The sequence below is a fragment of the Crocodylus porosus genome, unplaced genomic scaffold, assembly GCF_001723895.1.
Source record: "Crocodylus porosus isolate Cpor-Errol unplaced genomic scaffold, CroPor_comp1, whole genome shotgun sequence".
Lineage (NCBI taxonomy): Eukaryota > Metazoa > Chordata > Crocodylia > Crocodylidae > Crocodylus > Crocodylus porosus.
In genome coordinates, this window is record NW_017728950.1 from 67,686,676 (window position 1) to 67,706,847 (window position 20,172).

The 20,172-nt window shown below is 40.8% G+C and overlaps 1 protein-coding gene across 2 annotated transcripts in view; it reads left to right on the top strand.

Moving 5' to 3' along the window:
* VPS13A (vacuolar protein sorting 13 homolog A) overlaps positions 1–20,172 on the top strand; it is a 168,734-nt gene that overhangs the window by 14,299 nt on the left and 134,263 nt on the right. For both annotated transcript variants that reach the window (XM_019554917.1, XM_019554916.1), the window contains exons 2-14: positions 3,476–3,519; positions 4,046–4,088; positions 5,000–5,095; positions 5,441–5,542; positions 6,452–6,561; positions 7,419–7,478; positions 8,072–8,131; positions 8,326–8,406; positions 8,858–8,915; positions 13,388–13,515; positions 13,734–13,840; positions 17,013–17,184; positions 19,929–19,991. In XM_019554917.1, coding sequence (XP_019410462.1) covers positions 3,476–3,519; positions 4,046–4,088; positions 5,000–5,095; positions 5,441–5,542; positions 6,452–6,561; positions 7,419–7,478; positions 8,072–8,131; positions 8,326–8,406; positions 8,858–8,915; positions 13,388–13,515; positions 13,734–13,840; positions 17,013–17,184; positions 19,929–19,991 — 1,124 coding nt within the window. The remainder of the gene's footprint in view (positions 1–3,475; positions 3,520–4,045; positions 4,089–4,999; positions 5,096–5,440; positions 5,543–6,451; positions 6,562–7,418; positions 7,479–8,071; positions 8,132–8,325; positions 8,407–8,857; positions 8,916–13,387; positions 13,516–13,733; positions 13,841–17,012; positions 17,185–19,928; positions 19,992–20,172) is intronic.

Genomic DNA, 20,172 nt, shown 5'->3' on the forward strand with positions numbered 1-20,172 from the left:
GGCCAGTTGCCACCCTCCCCCCTCTCCCTCAGCCCCACACACCCCTAGGGATGGCTTTGCTTATGCCCCCTGGCCCCAGCTGGGCAGCTTGTCCCAGCCCCAATCCTTCCCTCGCTGCGTGGGTATTGATCTGCCCCCACTGTCCCTTCCCTCCTCCCTCCACCTACCACAACAGATTTACCAGCTGGAGACAGCCAGCTGTGTCCAGCATGGTGAGGACTGCTGCCTGTTTAGTCTATGGCCAAATCACTGAAGCAGTGCCGAATCTTCAGATCCGATTCAGCCGAATCAAATCACCGATTTGAATCACTGTCCCTCTGAATCAGTTGAATCTGAATCCAAAGTGAATACTTGCTGATTCACACAGGCCTAAAGTACAGTATATTAACCTGTGTAGATCATATTGCTGCATAGGTGGTGGTAATGTAAATATGACAGGGTGGATAGATAACACAATTGCAGGACTTGTGTATTATCTGCAGAATTGTTGGGTCTGATATGGGAGAGTGCAGTTTTGGTCGCTTTATAGATTTTCAGTATTTTTTTGGTCTGCTTCCTAAAGCAGATGCATTTTGGCAGTTTGTTCTTGTTCGTATAATGCTTCAGCCCACGTTCTAAAGGATTGTACTTCTTGCTTATTTCTCAGATATGAAAATATTTGATACAACTCAGTTTGCTTGCTGTCCTTCAAAAGGCTCATATTTTCATATTCTCTCACTGTATTTTTCCCTCTTGGATGCAATCTTAGCGTACTTCAAGAATTTTGTAATTAAGCAAGGAATGAAGGACAATTGGGACTGCTTGGTATCTTTCATGGGGGGTGGAGGGATGAGCCACAATGGATGTAGTTCAACACAAGAAGGCATTCTATCTCTGAAATGCAAATATGTAGATGTGAAGCTTTATAAGAAGCATTACTAATAAACTTTTAAAGCCAAAACTTTCTCTCATTGTTTTTTGAATGTGATGCATTGTACGTTTCTTGAAAACATAAATTTCTGTTTGTCTATCTGCATAGCTGTGATGCCAGATTTGATCATTTTAGTAGATTTATTTTTTCAGAGTTAAATAAAGGTTTCTTTCTGGCTTATACTTCTCACAGGCTACAAACGGATGTCACATCTATCTCAGGGTAAACCATTTTATCCTTGAGACAGCGGGCAGTTTTTCACATGTCTGTCTGTTGCCCAGGGATAATCCTAAAAGTTCATGGGATAAGAAGTACGACTAACTGGGTGCATCTACATGTGCAATTAATGTGATGCAATAAACTCCAGAGCAATTTGTCCTGGAGTAAACTGCTCCTGGGCACAGTGTCTACATGCGCACCCAGGACAGCAGCAATTTGAGCCAGAGCGGAGTAGACCCCTGGCTGACTGGACACAATTTATGCCCGTGGTAAGCATTTACACGTGCATTTCAGCACAATACATTACTCTACCTTAGGACAGTACTGTTTTACAGTGGGGTTAGTTTACTGTGCTGTAATACCAGCGTACATGTGGACGGTAATGCTTTACTGCAGAGCTAATTAGTCAACTTGGCACCCACAGTTTATCTGGGGGCATTGCAAGGTGCATTGGGATGGTTATTTTGGGATTGCGGCATTAAATCCCTAGCAGATAAGTGACAGTGCATTCAGCTGCCTGGTAAACCCTAATTAGAAGGGCAAAGTATGTGCACCAGTTCTGAGATATTTCTGTCTCGGGATAAACACAGGCACAGCTTGTCCAGGGACAAATGCAATGCTGATAGAGATTTTATAATTCCAAACTACAGAGATGTTTATAATTGGAACTCAGATAAGAAATCTGTTTGTGAGCAACTTCCAAAAGAACTGTGCACTCTTATATAGTTGCATTAGACATGTAGTGCTAACAGGGGTGGGCAGAGTCCAGCCCATGGGCCAGATCGGGTCACTGTCTGGATCTGCCATTTTGCCCACCCCTGTGATTAACAGAACTGAAAAGTATTAAAAACTTCATAAGTTACCTCAGATGTAAACTAAACATATACTCCAAGAGCAGATTTGAGTAGTCATCTGTGTTTTGTTTTGTTTTTACAGTAATCGCTCATTTGAGCGTACTCGCACTTCAGGGTATAGATTAGATGTACCATGATGTTTTGCATCAGAGGTGTCAAAGATATGGCTCCCGGGCCTAATCTGGGCCTTGGACTGCTATCTTCCAGTCCACGGTGCTGCCTGTAGCTCTCTGAGCAGTCCTGTGCAGCCAGCACTGCCTTGGCCCTGCACCCTGCATGCAAGGCATAGAGCTAGTTTGGTGCATGCTGTGTATGTGTTGCAAACAGTACATGGAGTAGGGCCAGTCCAGCTCTTTATGCTCGGTTTGAAGCTGTTCTGCATTGGGTCTGGGGACTGGCTCACATGATGGGTAAAGAGTGCAGGTTTCATCCAGAGTGGGGCATGCATGCCACATGCAGCACATGTCCTGGACTGGATCTGCACACCATGTGGTTTGTGTAGGGTCTGGGTTCAGGGCCAGACACAGGCATGGGTGAACCAGGTGGCCAGTTGGGGCTTGGACAGAAAGGGGGCCTAAAAATGGTTATTATTATTACTATAATTTTTGGGGAAGTGGGGTCCTATACTAAAAGTTCACCGGGGGCCACCAGGAGTCTAGGTACGGTGTTGCCTGGGTTGGCATGCGCTGTATGCGGCATGTAGGGCTGGAGCTGGTGCACATGGCAGTGCAGGAGGCAGTCAGGTGCACACTGAATGTGGCATCCCACAGGGCTGGATGAGTTTGATACCCCTGCTTTAGATGAAAGTGTGTACACTAGTTATGAAAATGCAGATGGAGGTGGGGAATTGTTGTTGCTACATAATCAATTTCAGGCTTATGACCTTTTCTGGACATCAGGGTCTTGTCTGAAGCTAGTGAAAAGGAGTGGCGGTTTTTCCCCTGAGATAATGCATTGTGGATCAGCTGAATCGGATCAGAGGGTTTTCTTAGTTAGCTTTTTTATCATTTTCTATCTATTAATGGGAAATGCATACTATTTACACCAACACTGTAGGAGACAATTCTGATCATTTTAAAGTAGTTTTTTGTGAACATACAAGGAACTAGTGCAAATGAAGTCCATATGTTTTTATTGAGTTTTTCTCATAAACTCTTACCTTATTGTTGAAACACTGGCATGTTAGTACCAATGAGAGTGCTAGTGCAGATTAGCTGCCCATACTTTTTCCAGTTGTCATCAGGATCTGCCTAGAAGGCAGTTGGTTTACAACAGGATTATCACTGTTCCTGGTGACTGTGAGAGGTTTTCAGGGGAAAATGGTTAATGTAGTATAGATAAAAATCTGTGGCTTATGTTTGCATAAGAAGTCCCAAACTGGTACCCTAATTGCTGAATGCTCCCTGTGAAATCTGCTGCCAACTTTGAGAGAGGTAAGGGGAGACAGATGACTGCTGTTTTAAAAATTTCCTATTTCTTTTTTTACTTTTAGGAGCCGTAGCACTTAAGAATCTTGAAATAAAGGAAAATGCACTAGTAAGTTCCAAGAAATCAAAAATGAGAAACTGGTACTGGATTAATACAGTTGTGAATACTGATGTTTCAATAGCACTCTGAATACTTAATGTGCTATGTGAGGGTGAGGTTTAACGTGAATGGTAAATGGAGATATTTGTTACCAAATAAATTTCTGTAGTTGTCTTAGAAACCTCCACTAGATCTCTTTTTTTAATAGCCTGCTCTAATTGTGTTTTAGGGGTAAAATTAATTTTTTTTATATATATATATTTTCCCCCTATTTGTTCTGCTGCAACTGTTGGAATCATTGTAACCAAGAAATAGTATAAACTTATATTTTTTCCTAATATTTTAACAATTTTAGGATTAAAAACTTAGCGAAGGTTTTAAATACTAGCATTTTCTTATTTATAGTCAGTATTTCTTTTTCAAAACTTTTGAGGGTAATTAAACAGTAGTGTAACTTTCCTGGACAGAGGAAGAAAACACAAAGATCCCCTTTACATCGAAATTGGTTTAATTTTTTAAAATATTTTCTTTGCAGAGTCAGTTGGATGTACCATTTAAAGTGAAAGCGGGTCATATTGGTAAGTTGCAGTTTGCAATATGTCCTACCATGTAATAAACATGGCAGCAATTTCCAGTTGTTTTTTTTTCCTGTACAAGTGACCTTAGATATCTCAGGTAGTTAAGTTTTAAGGGGTCTATGGGTGTCTCTGAACAGAATCCAACCAATTATTTTTCTCTGGAACAGTTTAATATATATAAAAGGCACTCTTCCTTTTCTAGAATTAAAATGCAAATAGAAAAGAAAAACTGCTTTATTCATCTGAAATCTTAGTGGAAATAAATAGTAATTGAAAAATTAAAGCAGCAAAACACAGTTGTAAGAAAAATTCATTACTGTACAATATTACGTCTTTTCTTCCTGTACTCTGCCATGTGCTAACACTTCATTGGCCTTCCCCGGTTATTATCTCCTTCCTAGCATACTGCTTGATGGGGAAGGTTTCCTTGGCACAAAGTGGTTGGCTGGTTGTAGTTTGACAGGAATTACTGATGTCAACTTGAAAAAGCAAAATTTTTTTAAGGAAAAGTACTGAATCCCAAATCAGTATCTTTAATCAGGCCTTAAAATGTGCTTCCTCCATGGAGCTGCTGATGTTTTTTGGTGTTTTTTTAAATTCTGATTAGGCCACCCAGATTCACAACTTTAAAGGATATAAAATTGTTACCGTTGACCTTATCTTGCATAATCTTATTCTTTCCTGTGTGTTACCCTTGCTAGTTGTTAAAAGTAAAAGAAACAGATCGCAATCGGGTCACAAACCATGTTTTTTGTTTGTGGTAAAATTATTTTTGTCTATTCTAACTATAATACTTTTCTTCTAACTTAAGTATTTGAGTGGTGGTTGATTTTGTAGGACCTCTTTTTTTTTTTCAATCAAATATTTCACTACACATTATAGTAACCTTTTTTTCTTTCATGTGTTTATAGGTCAACTTAACTTACAGATCCCATGGCAAAATCTTTATACTCAACCCGTCGAAGCTGTTTTGGATGGAGTTTACTTGCTTGTAGTGCCCACAGCCAGTAAGTTGTTGAAGAGGAAAACAATGGGTTTTTTTCTGTGTTTTAATATATCATTATTTTGATCTTTGACACTGATTTTGTGTTTTTTAAGCACTGCTGCTATTTCTTTTATGGTTAGTAGTTACTACTAACCAACAGAACTGGCTAATATAACGTCATGTTCTTAAGTAGTTTATATCTTCAGCTATTAATTTTCTGTTTCTTTACTATCACATTTTTATATTGAACAAGACTTTAAAATTATTCTTCATATTTTCATCAAAATGATCTTCAAAGAACATTTTCAGAATTTTAAGAATCTATGAAATATCTTGGATCGTAACTTCTTGTATTTTGTTTATGTAGGTATAAAATATGATGCTGAGAAAGAAGCCAGACAGCTCCTGGAAGCCAGGCAAAGAGAATTACAAAGAATAGAGGAAGCAAAACAGAAAATAGCTGATCAAGGTAATGAAGGAAAACAAATATTTTTGTTTCTTATGGAAAATAACTATTGCCAGATTTTTATTAAAAAATGTTTAATTTTAAACTAGCTGAAAATGGATTCTTTTGAATTAGTTCCTGCCTCATTAAATATTTTTAAAACCCTTACTTATGAATTTTGAAAATTCATAAATTGAGTACTTGGTACTTTTTTAAGAACTGATGGCCACTGTACATTTTTCTGTTCAGGATGTTGATTTTTTTTTTTTTTTTTTTTTTTTTTTTTTAATGTTCCATACTGACCAGTTTTTGGACCTTTTGTTTGCATCATTAGACTTTCAGGGCACCTTTGTTGCAGAAAAGGTCAAAAAATAACCTAAATTTAAATAAGGCTTTGGAAATGCACATCCTTTATATAACTAGTGCTTAAGTTGAACAACTCCTCTAATGAAGCAATTTCAAGTTTGCTACCAAAGTTTCAGAACTTATATGACTATTCCTTTCTAGAAGCTAGTTTTGACTTTCTTCTCTGAGTAGCAGTGTCAGCTTTCACTGAATATTGTTATTTTTTGAGTATCTCATTGGGCGTCAATTTGCATTTATAAGTATCTTTAAAATCTAGTCCTTAATGCAGCATTAGAGCTATCAGTCAAAGAAGCCCATGGAGGATGATGATGTAAATACTTATTTAGGTAAACTGAAAAGGTAATGTTTTATATAATTATAATATGTAGCAAATTTAATTTTAATTTACAACATTTAATACAGTGTATGTTTCCTGTAGTCAGAATTACAATGTTCTTATTACTGGTTCTTAGGCTTTAATCAGTTACAAAATTAATAGGATTAGAGTTCTATTTTTCTCTCATTCAGTTTCCTCTCTGAATATATTTTTGCTTCACACTAAAGATAGATTTCTGCACTTCAATTTAGATAAAGCAAAAGAAGAAAAGCAAGACACTTTTGTAGAAAAGTTAGTCACTCAGGTCATCAAAAATCTTCAAGTGAAAATTTCCAACATTCATGTGCGATATGAAGATGATGTGAGTACTTTTGTGTATATATGACAGAAAATAGCTGTTTGCAATGAGTATGAACCCATCTGGTTTCTTATTTCCTCTTTACTCTCTTGATGTGATAAGGAAATTTCTAACACTTTACCAATTTCTGGTACTTTTTTAATGTCATGCCTTTGTGAACAATAAGTGCTGTTGCAAATCAAGCAGCATTCACTTGGCAGATTTTTGAAAATGTCAAAAATAAATGAGAAGATAGCCTTTGATAAATGCAGATATAAATTTGGAGCTTAAAGCACATAGAATAAAATAAGCATATGAATGGTTAAATTGGGATTATTGGTTAAATTAATCATTTAACCAATAATCCCAATGATAATCAGTTCTATCTTACTGGTTATCATTTAGCATGGGGCAAGATGCAGTCTGGCAGGAGGGGGGTGGGGGCATGGGAAACCACATGATGCCCCAGCAGTAACTAGAAGGCGGGGGTGAGGAGGGGAGGGAGGGGACTATTACCTATAGCTAGGCTCTGTGGACCCCAGTGCAGCTGCTTGCAGCCTCCCTGCTGCCTGCCACAAGCAGCCTGGGCTCTGGGCAAGCCCCTGCTGCCCACTGCAGAACTCTGTCTGCTTGTAGCAGGCAGTGGAGAAGCTGTGAGTAGCTGCACTGGGAATCTCCTTCCACCTACCAATTTATCATTTAACCGTTGTAATTACAACAGGTCAAATGGATATTTTTTTTAATCAGTATTTACGTCCCTAAAATAAAACTACATGACTGGTAGATCCTTGTAAGCAAATATTCAAATATTACTAATTGTGTTTCCTTTTCTGTATGTATTCTAATTTTAAATAGCTCTTTTATATATTTGCTCTTATTAGATTACAAATCGAGAGAACCCATTGTCATTTGGTGTTTCACTTCAGAATCTCAGTTTGCAAGTAAGTAAAATGTAGATTTAATAATACTATTCAGTAAAAAGGTAATATTGCTAGATTAATACTGTCCACTAACTTGGAATATATTTTATAAATTAATATAAATATAGTCGTTGACAGCTTGCTATTTTAGGAAAGAGGTATTGTAGGATGAAATTTTACATAATAGTACAACATGAGCCTGAAATGTAACAAAGGTTTAAGTTGACTAATCCTTGCATGTACTGGTTAGCCAAAGGCACGGCAAATGCTACGATAACCTGAGAAAGTTGGCAACTCCAAGAACTTTTTCTTTGGTGGTTTTTTTTTCTGGCATCTGTAGTCCACATTTTAATGGATGTTACCTGTCTTCAGGATTAGTGAAAGGACATCCTTGCACCCTTCCTGTATATATTATGGGTCTCAGTCCTGGCCCTAGGTTTCATCTCTGAGGAAGGATTCAAGCCTTTTCTCAGTTAAATTGAAATAATGGAATTAGGTTTATAGTGTATATTTACTGTTTGCTTCTGATATTTGATCATGCTAATATTAGAACAGAAAGGTCAGTATGCATCTAGTGGATTTCAGAATAACTTTCCTGTATTTTTTCTCTCCAGACAGCAGATCAAAATTGGAATCCATGTTTACATGATGAAACTGCCAAGCTGTTCTATAAGGTAAAAGTATAACAACAGCACAGTGTCTATAACACTGTCATGAAAGAATACATAATTTATGAAACCTAAACTTGAGAGAGAAGCTGAGCATGTGAGAAGTATTTGAATATTTACTATCAATTAGAAAATTAATTTTAGTGGTAAGTTATGGAATATCAGTCTGTTTGACTGTAAAAGTTCTGCTTGGTTTTCAGATTGTACGACTTGATAACTTTTTTGCTTACTGGAATGTAAAGTCTCAGATGTTCTACCATGGTGGTTATGATGAATCTTTGGTAAGTCAAGTATGACTTAAAGCATACTAATGATGATATCATATTTGAAATGTTACTGAATATTTTAGATTAGTATAACAAAGTTGAACCACAGTATATTTAGGCAAGTCTTACGTTTTATAAAATTTTAAAGATGACGTGTTAGTGGCCTTAATACTAACTATAATTTTTCTCTGTCTATCCATGGTTGTTTGCTATTACACTGCATTTTGTAGGAGGAAGTAGTTATTATGCTTGCTCATATTGTTAAAAACCAAAGGTCTTTTATTAAAAGGGCTTGCTCAATTTCACTTAAGGGCAAACATCTATTTCTAAAAAGCAAACTAATTTCAGAGGTACCCTTTCTACAAAGAACATTTTAAAACATTTTCAAATCTTTATATAAAATTATTTGACCTCACATGGAAATTAAGTTCTCAGAGTTGGGTTTTTTGTTTTGTTTTTAATACAGAATAATTTAAAGCATGGAGTTGCCTGCCAAAATATGATTCCAGATGGTTATGAGTTTGGTAAGTGGTGGTTTTCTCTGAATGTACCTACTCTTTATTTCACATGTAATGCTTAACAGAACTTTTTAATTTTATGCATGTTCTATATTATACTAAGAGTTTTTAAATAAAGCAAAATGCTGACTACTAATTTTCCATGTCTATAGACCAGACTAGACAGAATTTTCCAGAAACCTTTGTCACTTCTATGAAGCAGGGGGAACTAGGACCAGGACCCATCTTCCCTGTGCTCAACATCCAGCCTCCAGAGTCAATGGCATTTGGTCCATGGGGATCCTCATTGATCAGGAAATTTGGCAGTGGGCAAGCAGTGGCAATTAATACTTCTGGCCCCTGCCCTGCTTGGCTGGATGGGGGCTGAGCCATACCCCTTCCCCTTTCACCCCCTTCTGTTCCTATAGCACAGGGCTGGGCAATTATTTTGGGCGGAGGGCCACTTACTGAGTTTTGGCAAGCCATCAAGGGCTGCATGACAGGCAGCCAGGGGCAGGTAAATATTAATTTTCTAAACTTTCTTCCTGGCCCACGGGGCCCCTAAAATGGCGTGGCGGGCTGCATCCAGCCTGCAGGCCACGTTTTGACTACCCCTGCTATAGCACCAGTCCTGTTTGCTATGGACAGATTGGCCACTGCCCATCTGGTCCACAGGACAAAAAGGTTGAGCACCTGTGATCTAGAGGGTATTTAAAAGCGGCCCTTACAGGTTAACGGGTGCTTTAGGGCAGGGTTTGGGAACTATTTTCTGCCATGGGCCACACTGTTTATGTCCCAGCCCTCTGCCAAAAGGTGTAAATCTCTCTCCTTCCCTTCTGGCGTACCCAAACCTCTATGCGTGCTTACTTTAATCATTGATTCAGGTGGCCAGCAATGATGGAATGGGTTAGATTTGGTTGGAGGAACAGAGCAGGCAGTGCTGGGCAGAGGGAGTAGATAAAGTTCTGAAATCCTAAGGACCCTGGGGTTGCCCTTGGGCTGCTGTGAAGGGTATTGGTGGAACTTGGCACGCTGTGGGACTTGGTAATGCCTTACTGGTGCCCAACCAGAGTATGTTGCTCATTCCCTGAGCTACTGTGGACCAGGTATAGCCTGGAGGGTAATAGTTTCCCACCACTGCATTAGGGAACCTTCTAATTAGCATCCACTGATGTCTCTGTCTCCATCTTGGTACCCCTCCCAGCCCTGGACTGTAATTCAAGTAACAGAAAAAGGGCTGTCTGAAATATTTTCGTGGCTAGGACCTACTGTAGTAATGACTTGCAGTAGTGACATGCCTTCTGCCTCTTGACCTACTTCAGTGAACTGGTGGTCAGTATTGCTGCAAGTGCCCCCTCAGAGAAACTGTCAAAGAGAGGATCACTAGGCTGCCATTCATCAAAGACATGCCATGTTGTTTAGTCTCTAGAGGGAGAGCTTGGGCAAGATGGTAGGGACTTTGATTTTCTATGGTCCTGTGCCTGCAATGCTAGCAGCACCCTAGCAAGTGCAACAGCTGCTATAGTTTGTCATAGTACAAGCTTCCCATTGCTCTTGGCTGCAGCTCTCATTTGGATCATCATCACCTCCTGAGTGAAGACCTGTGTGGAGAGGTTCCTGAGAGAGGTTGTGTGAAGTACACCAGTGACCTTTCAGGGAAAATGCAGCTAGGTCACTTTGAAGGGGAACACCAGCAAACGCTTCCTGTCTTGAGGCAACTTTACCTGGTTTGCAGGGTGGTGCTCCATCCACCAGGTCTGCCTCAACTAGCTCCTGTTCAATGGAGCCATCCACTATGGCCACTAGGGCAGAAGCTGGTGGAGCTGCTTCTGTGAGAACAAGACCCTGTCCATGACCTGTGTAACTGCTAACCCCATGCAAGAGTGTGGCAATTTTTCTATAATACCCTACAGGACTGGCTGGTGAAGGCCTGGCTAGGTGTAAACTGTACTAATTAGGTTGTGACCAGCAGCTCATTGCACCCAGATATTGTTGTAACCATTGACAGCAAAAAAATCTTGATCATCAATGTGACCATCTTCTTTAAGAACTGGTGAAAGGCTTTCACTGAAGTCTGGGAAGAGAAGTTGACTAAGTACAGCCAACTGGCTAGTAACCTGAAGGAGAAGTGTGTAAGGTGATTGCAGATGTTCATAATCAGTATGCATGGTTTACGGCACCTGAGTAATGAGAGCATTCTGAGAGTGCAAGGTACCATGGTGCTATTTCAAGTTGATGAGGTATTAGAGACCATCAGATGGTCATGGGAAGTTTTGTTAAGCATATCATTGGCCATCGTTAGTATGATGAGTCAGCCAAGATTACCTGACAGAAGTTAGAGTTGGGGGATAGACTGAACATGGCACCCCACTCTTTATGCCATAGCCTCTAATAAAGACTACAAGTGCTAGAGAGAGTACCTTTACCCTGGGCAAACATAAGCAAATATAAAGAAAATAACCAAGAATGCTTCTACCATCCTACAGCTATGTACTAATATGGTTACCATGTGCTTGGTTCTGACTCATACTATAAAGTATTGAGAGAAAAAAAAATTAACCTTGGGCATATATAGGTTGCATGTTTAATAATGTGTTAAGGTTGCTTTACCATCCCATAGTTGCATATGTACCAATATGATTTCTATTTTTGGGGTCCTGTTCCCCTCATAACTGTACTGTATTGTACAAAATGTTTACTTTTACCATTTTCTTAATCAAACATTTAAATTTGCTATGAAATAACCTCCTCTCCCAGGTTTCCATATATTGTTGATATGGTGCTAAATAAAAGCTTTGTAATATATTAAAAGTATGGTTTCTGGAAATAACTCTTTTAGCCCCATGTGGAAGAAGAGTAGAGTAATGGAAGTGAAAATGGAAACATGGCTATGCATAATAGATTTTTTTTTGTGGTTTTGGAATCTGTGAGACTTAATAAATGGTCATAAATTCTATTTGAAATTTAAGGACCTGTCTCAGTTTTAGTTACAACTATTCCACATCCAAGGCAACTTGCTGGAATGGATAAAGTATCTCAACAAATGTAAATACTCACAAAATGTGGTGAAGGTCCTCCATTTTAAAAGTGGGGACCCTAACAGACATTCACTTTAAAGATGTGATGGGATCTAATCTTTATTCCCAACAGTCGTGCTTCTTGTCATGTTGCACGTGCAATTTTGGGATTGGGAATTGGATCCCTGCAACAGGAAGATGAAATCAGTCAGCTGATTGTCTTTTGGGAATAGGAACCAAACTAGTCCCTGGCCCCAGCTGGCAATCAGCTAAGTGCACAGGGAGCTGGCATTGGGCTGCAGCAGCCTGAGGCTGGGCTCTCTGTGCACCAAGAGCTATAAAACCAGCTGTGCAGCATGCAGGGTTTGAAAGGTCCTGTATGACCACATGTTCAATTTAAGGCATGATGCAAATGAGCCACAAAATGATTCCATTATATGTGTGGAATAACTATGTGGCTTGTTTTACTGCATTATCACGCCTTACTTATGTGTGTTAACCATGTCTTAAATGTAATGCGTTTTGGGGGCCGCAGGAAACTTCTTCATATGTGTTCCTGTAATTTTGAAAATAAACTTATAATGAGATTCACAAATCACCTTCAGATCATAGGATTTATTAAATTAATTGACTAATAAGTACGGTAGCTGAGTGTAGGTATTCTACGCTTTCAATCATGGTATTTGGAACGTGTGTTAAGGAAAGCCTTCATTCTGCAACTGTACCTCCATAGATATTAAAATCTGCCTATTGCAGAATAAACACCCAGTTTGTAAAGAGCACATAACTAATACAGCTGCCCTGGGTATTTAAACACCTATCAATTACTTCTTCCTCTGGTAGTTGCCTACTTACTATGTAAGGTCAATTTAAAGATTTACTAAGAATTTGACTGACACTTGTAACAGCAGTAGATCAAAGAAGCAGAGCTCATCAGAAAATGAAAACAATTTGACTATTTTTCTCCATTTTTAAAAATACTTAATTCTTTTACATTTTCTGACCAGCCTAGTTTAAAAAGTAACCCTAATGCACGAAAAAATGTTGCCCATAAGCAGTGAATAGTTTTACCTTTATTCTGTTCCTGCAAATTAAATTACTATGGCATAGGAACTATTATGGTGTAATAATTGGTATACTGAAGTGAATTTTACAGTTGAAATAATTGAAACTATATACTAATAATGTAGCACTTACTAGCATATGGGAGGCAATTTACACCACATTTTAATTTTATTTTATTTTTAGTTTAATTATTGAAAACCCTGCAAAGGGAAATATTGAGGAAAATCCTTTTAAAGAAATTCCCATTGGCTCTTGGCTTGTTACTGTTCAAAATGAGTACTGCTTATTTAGTGTTTAAGCTACATAAAGGAAATTTTGAGAATTTTTCAGTGGAATAATGCATAAATTTTAGGCTGTACTAAATAATTAACTGATTGACTTCAGTTTCTTGCACTCTTCTTCATTTTCGTTTTCTAGTATTTCGTCCAATTTCAGCTAAAGCCAAACTCCGTATGAATCCTCGATCTGATTTTGACTTTTCTTCACCAAAAATGGACTTGGATGTAAATTTACAGGATATAGCCATTGAATTCAATAAACCACAGGTAACATTTCTTGTATGAAAATTATTTCTATGACCTGATAAAATATTAGCAGATTGACTAAAGGAGCATTTTTGAGAACTATTAGAATGAGCCTGTTAAACCTTTTTGAGACCATTCTCTCTCTCCTTGGTGTAAATAATACAGTTTTCAAAATATTTTCAGTTAATATTTTAGAACTCTTTCTATTAATAATAATTTTTTTTTACTTGTTTTGTTAGTACTTCAGTGTTATGGAGCTCCTTGAGTCCATTGATATGATGACCCGAAACCTACCATACAGGAAATACAGGCCTGATGTTCCTTTGCACAACAATGCCAAGGCATGGTAAGACCTTATAAAAGATTTTAAAATATACTTTTATATGTTACTTACTTGAAATAATTACCTAGAGGTTGTTTTGCCATTGTTAAAGGAGAGCATGGTTTTTTGAACTTCTTAAGCCCCTAGCACACCTTCATTTAAAGGTGCCTGGGGATCTGATACCTGATTCCAACAATTGCATCTCCTGCCATGCCATTTTAAATTTGGGTGCACAGGTAGCACCTATGTCATTTATGCTGTACCTGGGGTAGGGCTGGCTACTATGTTGTGGGGCATGTCACAATTCCTGCGCCAGTTGTTTTTCCCTTGCACTTCAGTTTAACTTGCTGCCGAGTACCTGGAGCCTCTTGCCCTAGAATGGGCTCCCCTCTACTTTCCCGCCATGTCTTGGTCATCAGTAGGTACTGATAGGAAGGGAGGTTCCTCCAGAAATAGGGGAGATTCTCTACCCCTGGTACTGGGGCAGGTGACTTGAGGCTCTGCCTCCCCTATATCCTGTCCACTCGCCAACTGGGTTCAGTTGCAGCTGCTGTGACGTAACACACAATGCCCCAGCTCGTTTTCACCACTGCCTGAAGGATGATGCTGGTATCCAAAATACTTTCTGTGATGGGGAGCATCTCTTGGAGCTGGGCCTTCTTTCGGCCTGCTCACTTGTCACTACGGGGCAATCTGCCCTGTCTCGCCTGCCAAGACTTCACTGTTGCTACAAACAGATGGTAAATATGGGAGACTGACCATTGCATGCCCTGAAGCCAGGGGAAGCTATCTGCAGCTGTGTTCCTTCCCTACGCTGCAGCCCATGCCTTGCAGATGGCATCCAGGTTAACATTACTTCTGGTCTGAGACCACACACGCACGTGTGCCTCTGGCATACTGCCTGTTATCGGGCCACACTCCACTACCCTGGTCCCCCTTGAGCAGCCCCTCTTGGGCCATCAGACTTTGCTACACTCATACTGGCCTTGCCATTCAGAACCTTCGGTTTCTGCGAGTTCCCCTACTCTGCGTGGTTCCAGCCTTGTGCCAAACCCTGGGCTAATTCTGCCCCAAGCCTCTCACCAGGCACAACTTCTTATGTGGCTGGCCCTTGCACTGTCCTTCAAGTTTACTTCCATTCGACCCTATTCAGTGCACCCCCTGGGCTGTCCTTTAGGCCTACTCCAACTTCAGCCCTTCTCAGTCCCCTCAAGTACAGCCCTTCAGGCCTACTCACACTTCAACCCTACTCTGTGCAGGGCCTCCCAGTGTTCTCCGTATTACCCGCTCTGGGGTCTCCAGGATCTGTCATCCCTGCTGGGCTCAGGCACCTACACGTGAGCATACCTGGCCCCTCTACTCCCCCAACTGCCTCCAAAACCCACCCAAAGATGGGGGCTGGGGTTAAGGCACCCCTCCTCACCTTTCACAGGGGAGGTAACTGGCTTGGCATTTCCTGGGGTCTTCTGTGCCACCACAAGTCCCACGAGGCAACCCTTCCCCGGCAGAGTGCAGTTTTAGGTCGTGCTCAGGATCAGGAGCCTCCAAAGCATCCCTGTATGCTCCTGCCTTTAACTCCAAGGTTGTTCCTGCCGCAATTCAGCTAGGCAGTGTTTCTGTCTCCCCTGGCAGCAGCTAACTGCAGCCTTTATATGCCTTGTGTTCAAAATGGTTGCCCTTATCAGGTACCTGGTAGCTGCCTGCCTCTGCCCTTAAAGTGGCAGGCACCCAAAGGTACCCTGCCACACTTCCAAAGTCTGAGAGCTCTGGGTATCACCCCTAGACATCTTAGTACTCAACTGGTCCTCTTGGAAGTGCTGGCAGCAGCCAAGTGGGGTCTTCCCACGCTGGCTCTACACTCAGATTAAATCAAGGCCATCTGGCCCTTACTACCGGGCTGTGGGCCATATTGAGACTTTACTATCTCAGTTCTCACTTTTCATAACAAAAATAAAGGAAACCCCAGAGCACTTCAGGTGTAGTGCTGCGGCGGGGTAGGAGGTGGGGAGGACTCATGCATCTGATGTCTGAGCTCAGTCCTGAGGCAGGTCCCACCAGTTAATTGGCTGGATGCATTGCAACTCATGTCTTTGGGGGTAGGAGCCCTGTTGGGTTTCCTCTGGTCTGGCTTGGTGCTGGCTCTCTGGAATCTTTGTCAGGTCCCACCAGAACAATAGGGGAGCTCCTTGCTGCCCGTGCTGCAGTTGCTTCCTCTGCGGCAGCTGCTGCCGCACACTGAAGCTCCAGATGCCTTTTTAAAATGACATCCTCAGTGCGTCCTCCCACACGCAGGGAGAGTGTATTTTTAAAGTGGTGCAGCAGAGATGCACGTGCCTCCACTTCTGGGGCTTGGTTAGCTGCAGGTGAGTAGAGCCAACCCTTAGCCCTTTCTGGGACACGATCCCCTGTTGACTGGGGGCTGTTGCGGCGGAATCCACCCTGCTTCCAGTGCAACTGGGAGCCTTGTCACCCATGTGGGGACATGTGCCATGATTAATACTTTAATTGCAGCATAAATGCAATGTATGGAGGAGCCTTTACTGAAAGTTTTGTCTGTCTACTTTATTCATTTCATAGTTCCACACCCACTTCTAAGGTTCCAGGAGCTAACCTGAAGTTGGAATGCATTGTTTTATAACAGTGCATTACACAAAAAAAACTTATATCCCAGATGCTCTTGGCAGCTCTAGTGAAGATGGTTATAGGTTGATTGAAGTGAATTCTTGACTTTTTCATGAACTTTTCTACTTATCTGACTGGCACTGGTCTGTGAATATAGTATAATGGGCACCCATAGACAAAAATGAATTAGTGCTAGCTTTTCTTCTTGCATTATATCAAGACCTATGCTAAACCACAGTGGACATGATGGCAAAATTGCCTTTTGTAGTTTATCTAGCTACCAAAAGTGCCCCCCTCTCTTTCTTCCTTCCCCAAACCTCATGGCAGTCTCCTTATTCTCTTAGGTCCACAAATTTAAGGATTTTTGTTTATCTTTGTGTAAATGTGTGCTCAAGCTTGCTCACATGCTGTCTCTAGTACATATATACATCTTAAAAGCTTGCAGCTGGTGTCTTAAACAGTGTGTTCTAAAAACTGCTAAGTCTCTTGTGTTTTGCTTATGAGATTTTTGATTGAGTCATCTTACTTTGTAGTAACATATAATTAACTTACATTTTAATGTTTCCTGCATTAGGTGGAAATACATTATTTACGGTGTCCTTGAAGTAAATGTTCAACCTAAGCTTAATATGTGGTCATGGGAACACATTCAGCATCACAGAAAACAAGTGAGGAATTACAGAGAGATGTATAAAATGAAGATAACATCAAAGAAACCCAATGAAGAGACTTTAAAATTTTTGGAAGTTAGTAATTTTCAATGAAACTTTTAACTTTATATTGACCTCTAAACTTTAACGTACCTAGCTAACTACTTAGACCTAATGGGGCATATGTTCACCAAATAAGTAGTAACATCCATTAAAACTTGCAAAGGGCTGGGGTGTCTTGTGCAAGGGGGGGGTGGGCAGAAGCACTGGGGAGACTGCATGGCATGTGTTGTAGGGCATGGGGGATCCTGTATCCCCTCTCTTTCACATGCCCCCTTCTCCACTATATGAGCCACCCTGGCCTGAACCAGGTAGCAGCAGTGGTAAGATCTGTGACGTCCAGCAGTTCAGGGAAAGCTGTGCAGCAGCAGATGAGCTGCTTTGGCCTGGACCCAGGGCCAGTGCTGGTGCTGTCACCACTGCTGTTGTTTTCTGGCTGGACTGGAAACAGAAACTGAGCTGGACCTGCCTCTTTGGGTAAGTGATAGCAGGCACTAGGGGGGTATACGCACAGCGGGGCATGGGAGGAAGGGGTGTGCAAATAGTGGGATGGGGACAAGGCACCTGGGCCTGGCCACTAGGCCTGTGTGAATAGGGAAGTATTTGATTCGGATTTGGTCTATTTGGAGGATAGTGATTTAATTCAGTCATTTGAATCTCTGTCCCCATTTGATTCAGCCAAGTTGGAATCCAAGATTCAGTGCTGATTCAGATCAGCTGGGGAGAGGCAGGCACAGCCGGGTGGCTGCAGGTTCTTCCACAGCTCCTCCTGCTGTGCTTGCCTCTTCTTGGGCAGGGGGAGCTGCGGGAGAAGGCCCCTTGGCTACCCTGCCCAGCCCTAGCCTCCTGGCACTTTAAAAAAGCAGCTGGGGCAGCTCTGGGACCACTCAGCCCCAGCTCCCAGGCAGTGTGCAATGCCCTGCCAAGCTGGGCTGTACCCATGCCATGCGACAGCTGCTACGTGGATGCCAGGTCGGGGGATCCCTGCTGTTCTGCACTGCCCCACATATGGAGGGGCTCTGTCACCCTCAGAGGCCATGTTCACTGCTGCCAGAACTGGTGAGTATGGGGCTTTTAAGTGCTGGGACTAGGCTAGAGCTGGGTGGGGGATGGGGGATGCCTGCCTCTCCCCGGCCCATCTGAATCTTTTCCAGATTGGAGGCTTCAGATTCAATTTGGACCTTTTTTAATGGGTCTCCTGATTTATTAGGATTCAGAGAGTCAATCGCTGAATCGTGCCAAATCTCCTCCAAATCGAATTGGCGACCAAAGCTTCGCACAGCCCTATTGGCCAACTATTTCCCTGTCTCTGCTTTCCTTGCTGCAGTGCTGGGAGGGACAGATTGAAAACTGTGCCTCCCAATAATTAGGTTCTGTACATGGGAAATTATATATCTGTTATAGTTACCCATGTGTAGAATCTAATTATTGCTGGGGGGGGGTCATCTTAAACTCGGGTAAACATGGTGTATATTATTAAGGACTTTTTTTTTTTTAAGTACTGTGAAATTTATTTTGAAACAGTATCCTGAGTGGTCTGTGTTGTCACCAATATTTTTTAACCTAGTATCCAATCTAGAAAGCCCTACTTACATTACATTTATACTGGGTTCCTTGCATTTGTTTTTAACCAATAGAACCTGTTAAAAATGCACGCAGTTCTTTGTTTATCCATTAATGTAATGGTGTCTGCAAATTTCTTGTCAGTTCACCTGGCTATGTATACAGTCCCATGCATGGGGCATTACACCCTGCTTTTGTACACCATTAAAAAACAGTATTATGCATATGGGATAAGTGCATGATTTGTTTTCCTACATAATGTATTGCTAGTCCTAATTTGTTACCTAGTTGTTCCTGTTGCTGCTCTTGTAACAAATATTATTTGCATATTGGTACATACCTTGTTTAAGTACACAGTGTTTTTCTGCCTCACTCGGCATGTCTACATGTGCATTTACTTTGCAGTAAGTTTCTGCGTAGTAAGTGTTTTTAGGCCAGTGTCTACACATGCAGCTGTTAAAGAACAGTAATGCTGTGTATGGACTGATTTGGGGCTAACTTTTAAGTCTTCTCTGGGCTGAAATTGGCTCTCTCTAAAAATGTATTCCATATAAAAGTGGAAAGGATTCTTTGAGGGCCAGTGATTGTTTTGTTTTCTGGCCAGAGTTTTGGCAGGGGAAGAAGCTCTAAAAATCGTGCTTTGTATGGTGCGCTTTACAGCATTTTGTTTATATTTTTTTTTTTTCCCTCTCAAAAATATAAAGCTCACAAATTCAGAATTCATAAAGATGCATATTTAACTTTGTCTCCAGATACACGGTATGTACAAAAATAACCAGTACATTATACAACCACTGAGGGTGTTCTTTTCAAATGGACAAAAAAATGCTGGAATGTAAATTAAAGCAAGGGTCAAAATGGAGGTGGGAATTATTTATGTGCAGGTAAAAATAAAGCTGTTGCAATGGACAGAAAAAATGTTTAAAATTTTCGAGAAAATGAGGGTATGCTGTATGCCATATTTTGCTGTATCTTGTTAGGTTCAAACAGTTGAGAAAGTAGGAGCATGCAGGGACTGAATAAAATGTTTTTTGTGCTGAGTGTGGTGCCATGCATGAGTAGAAAGGTAATTAGCTGTGTTAGTCAAACTTCAGATTTACTTCAGATTAACTAACTACCTCTTGCTGAAATTCTTTGCTATATTTTGTTTTTGTATACTTTTTTGGCATTTATCAAATTGAACAATTAAATAATAAAGTTCTCTCCTTGTTTTCTAGGAATTTGAAAAGACATTGGACATCTTTAATATCACATTAGCCAGACAGCAGGCAGAAGTTGAGGTAAAACTATTATCATTAAGTTCAGAGAAAATAAATTAATATACGAAAGGGGTTACCTTAGGGGTCTGGGAGCTCAGGTGGTGTTTTCGTCGATCCTCCCAGTCTCGGGCTATGGGCTGAGGAGGGAGAGGAGGATCCACGCAGTGAACCAAAGACTGCGGAGCTGGTGTCATCGGGAAGG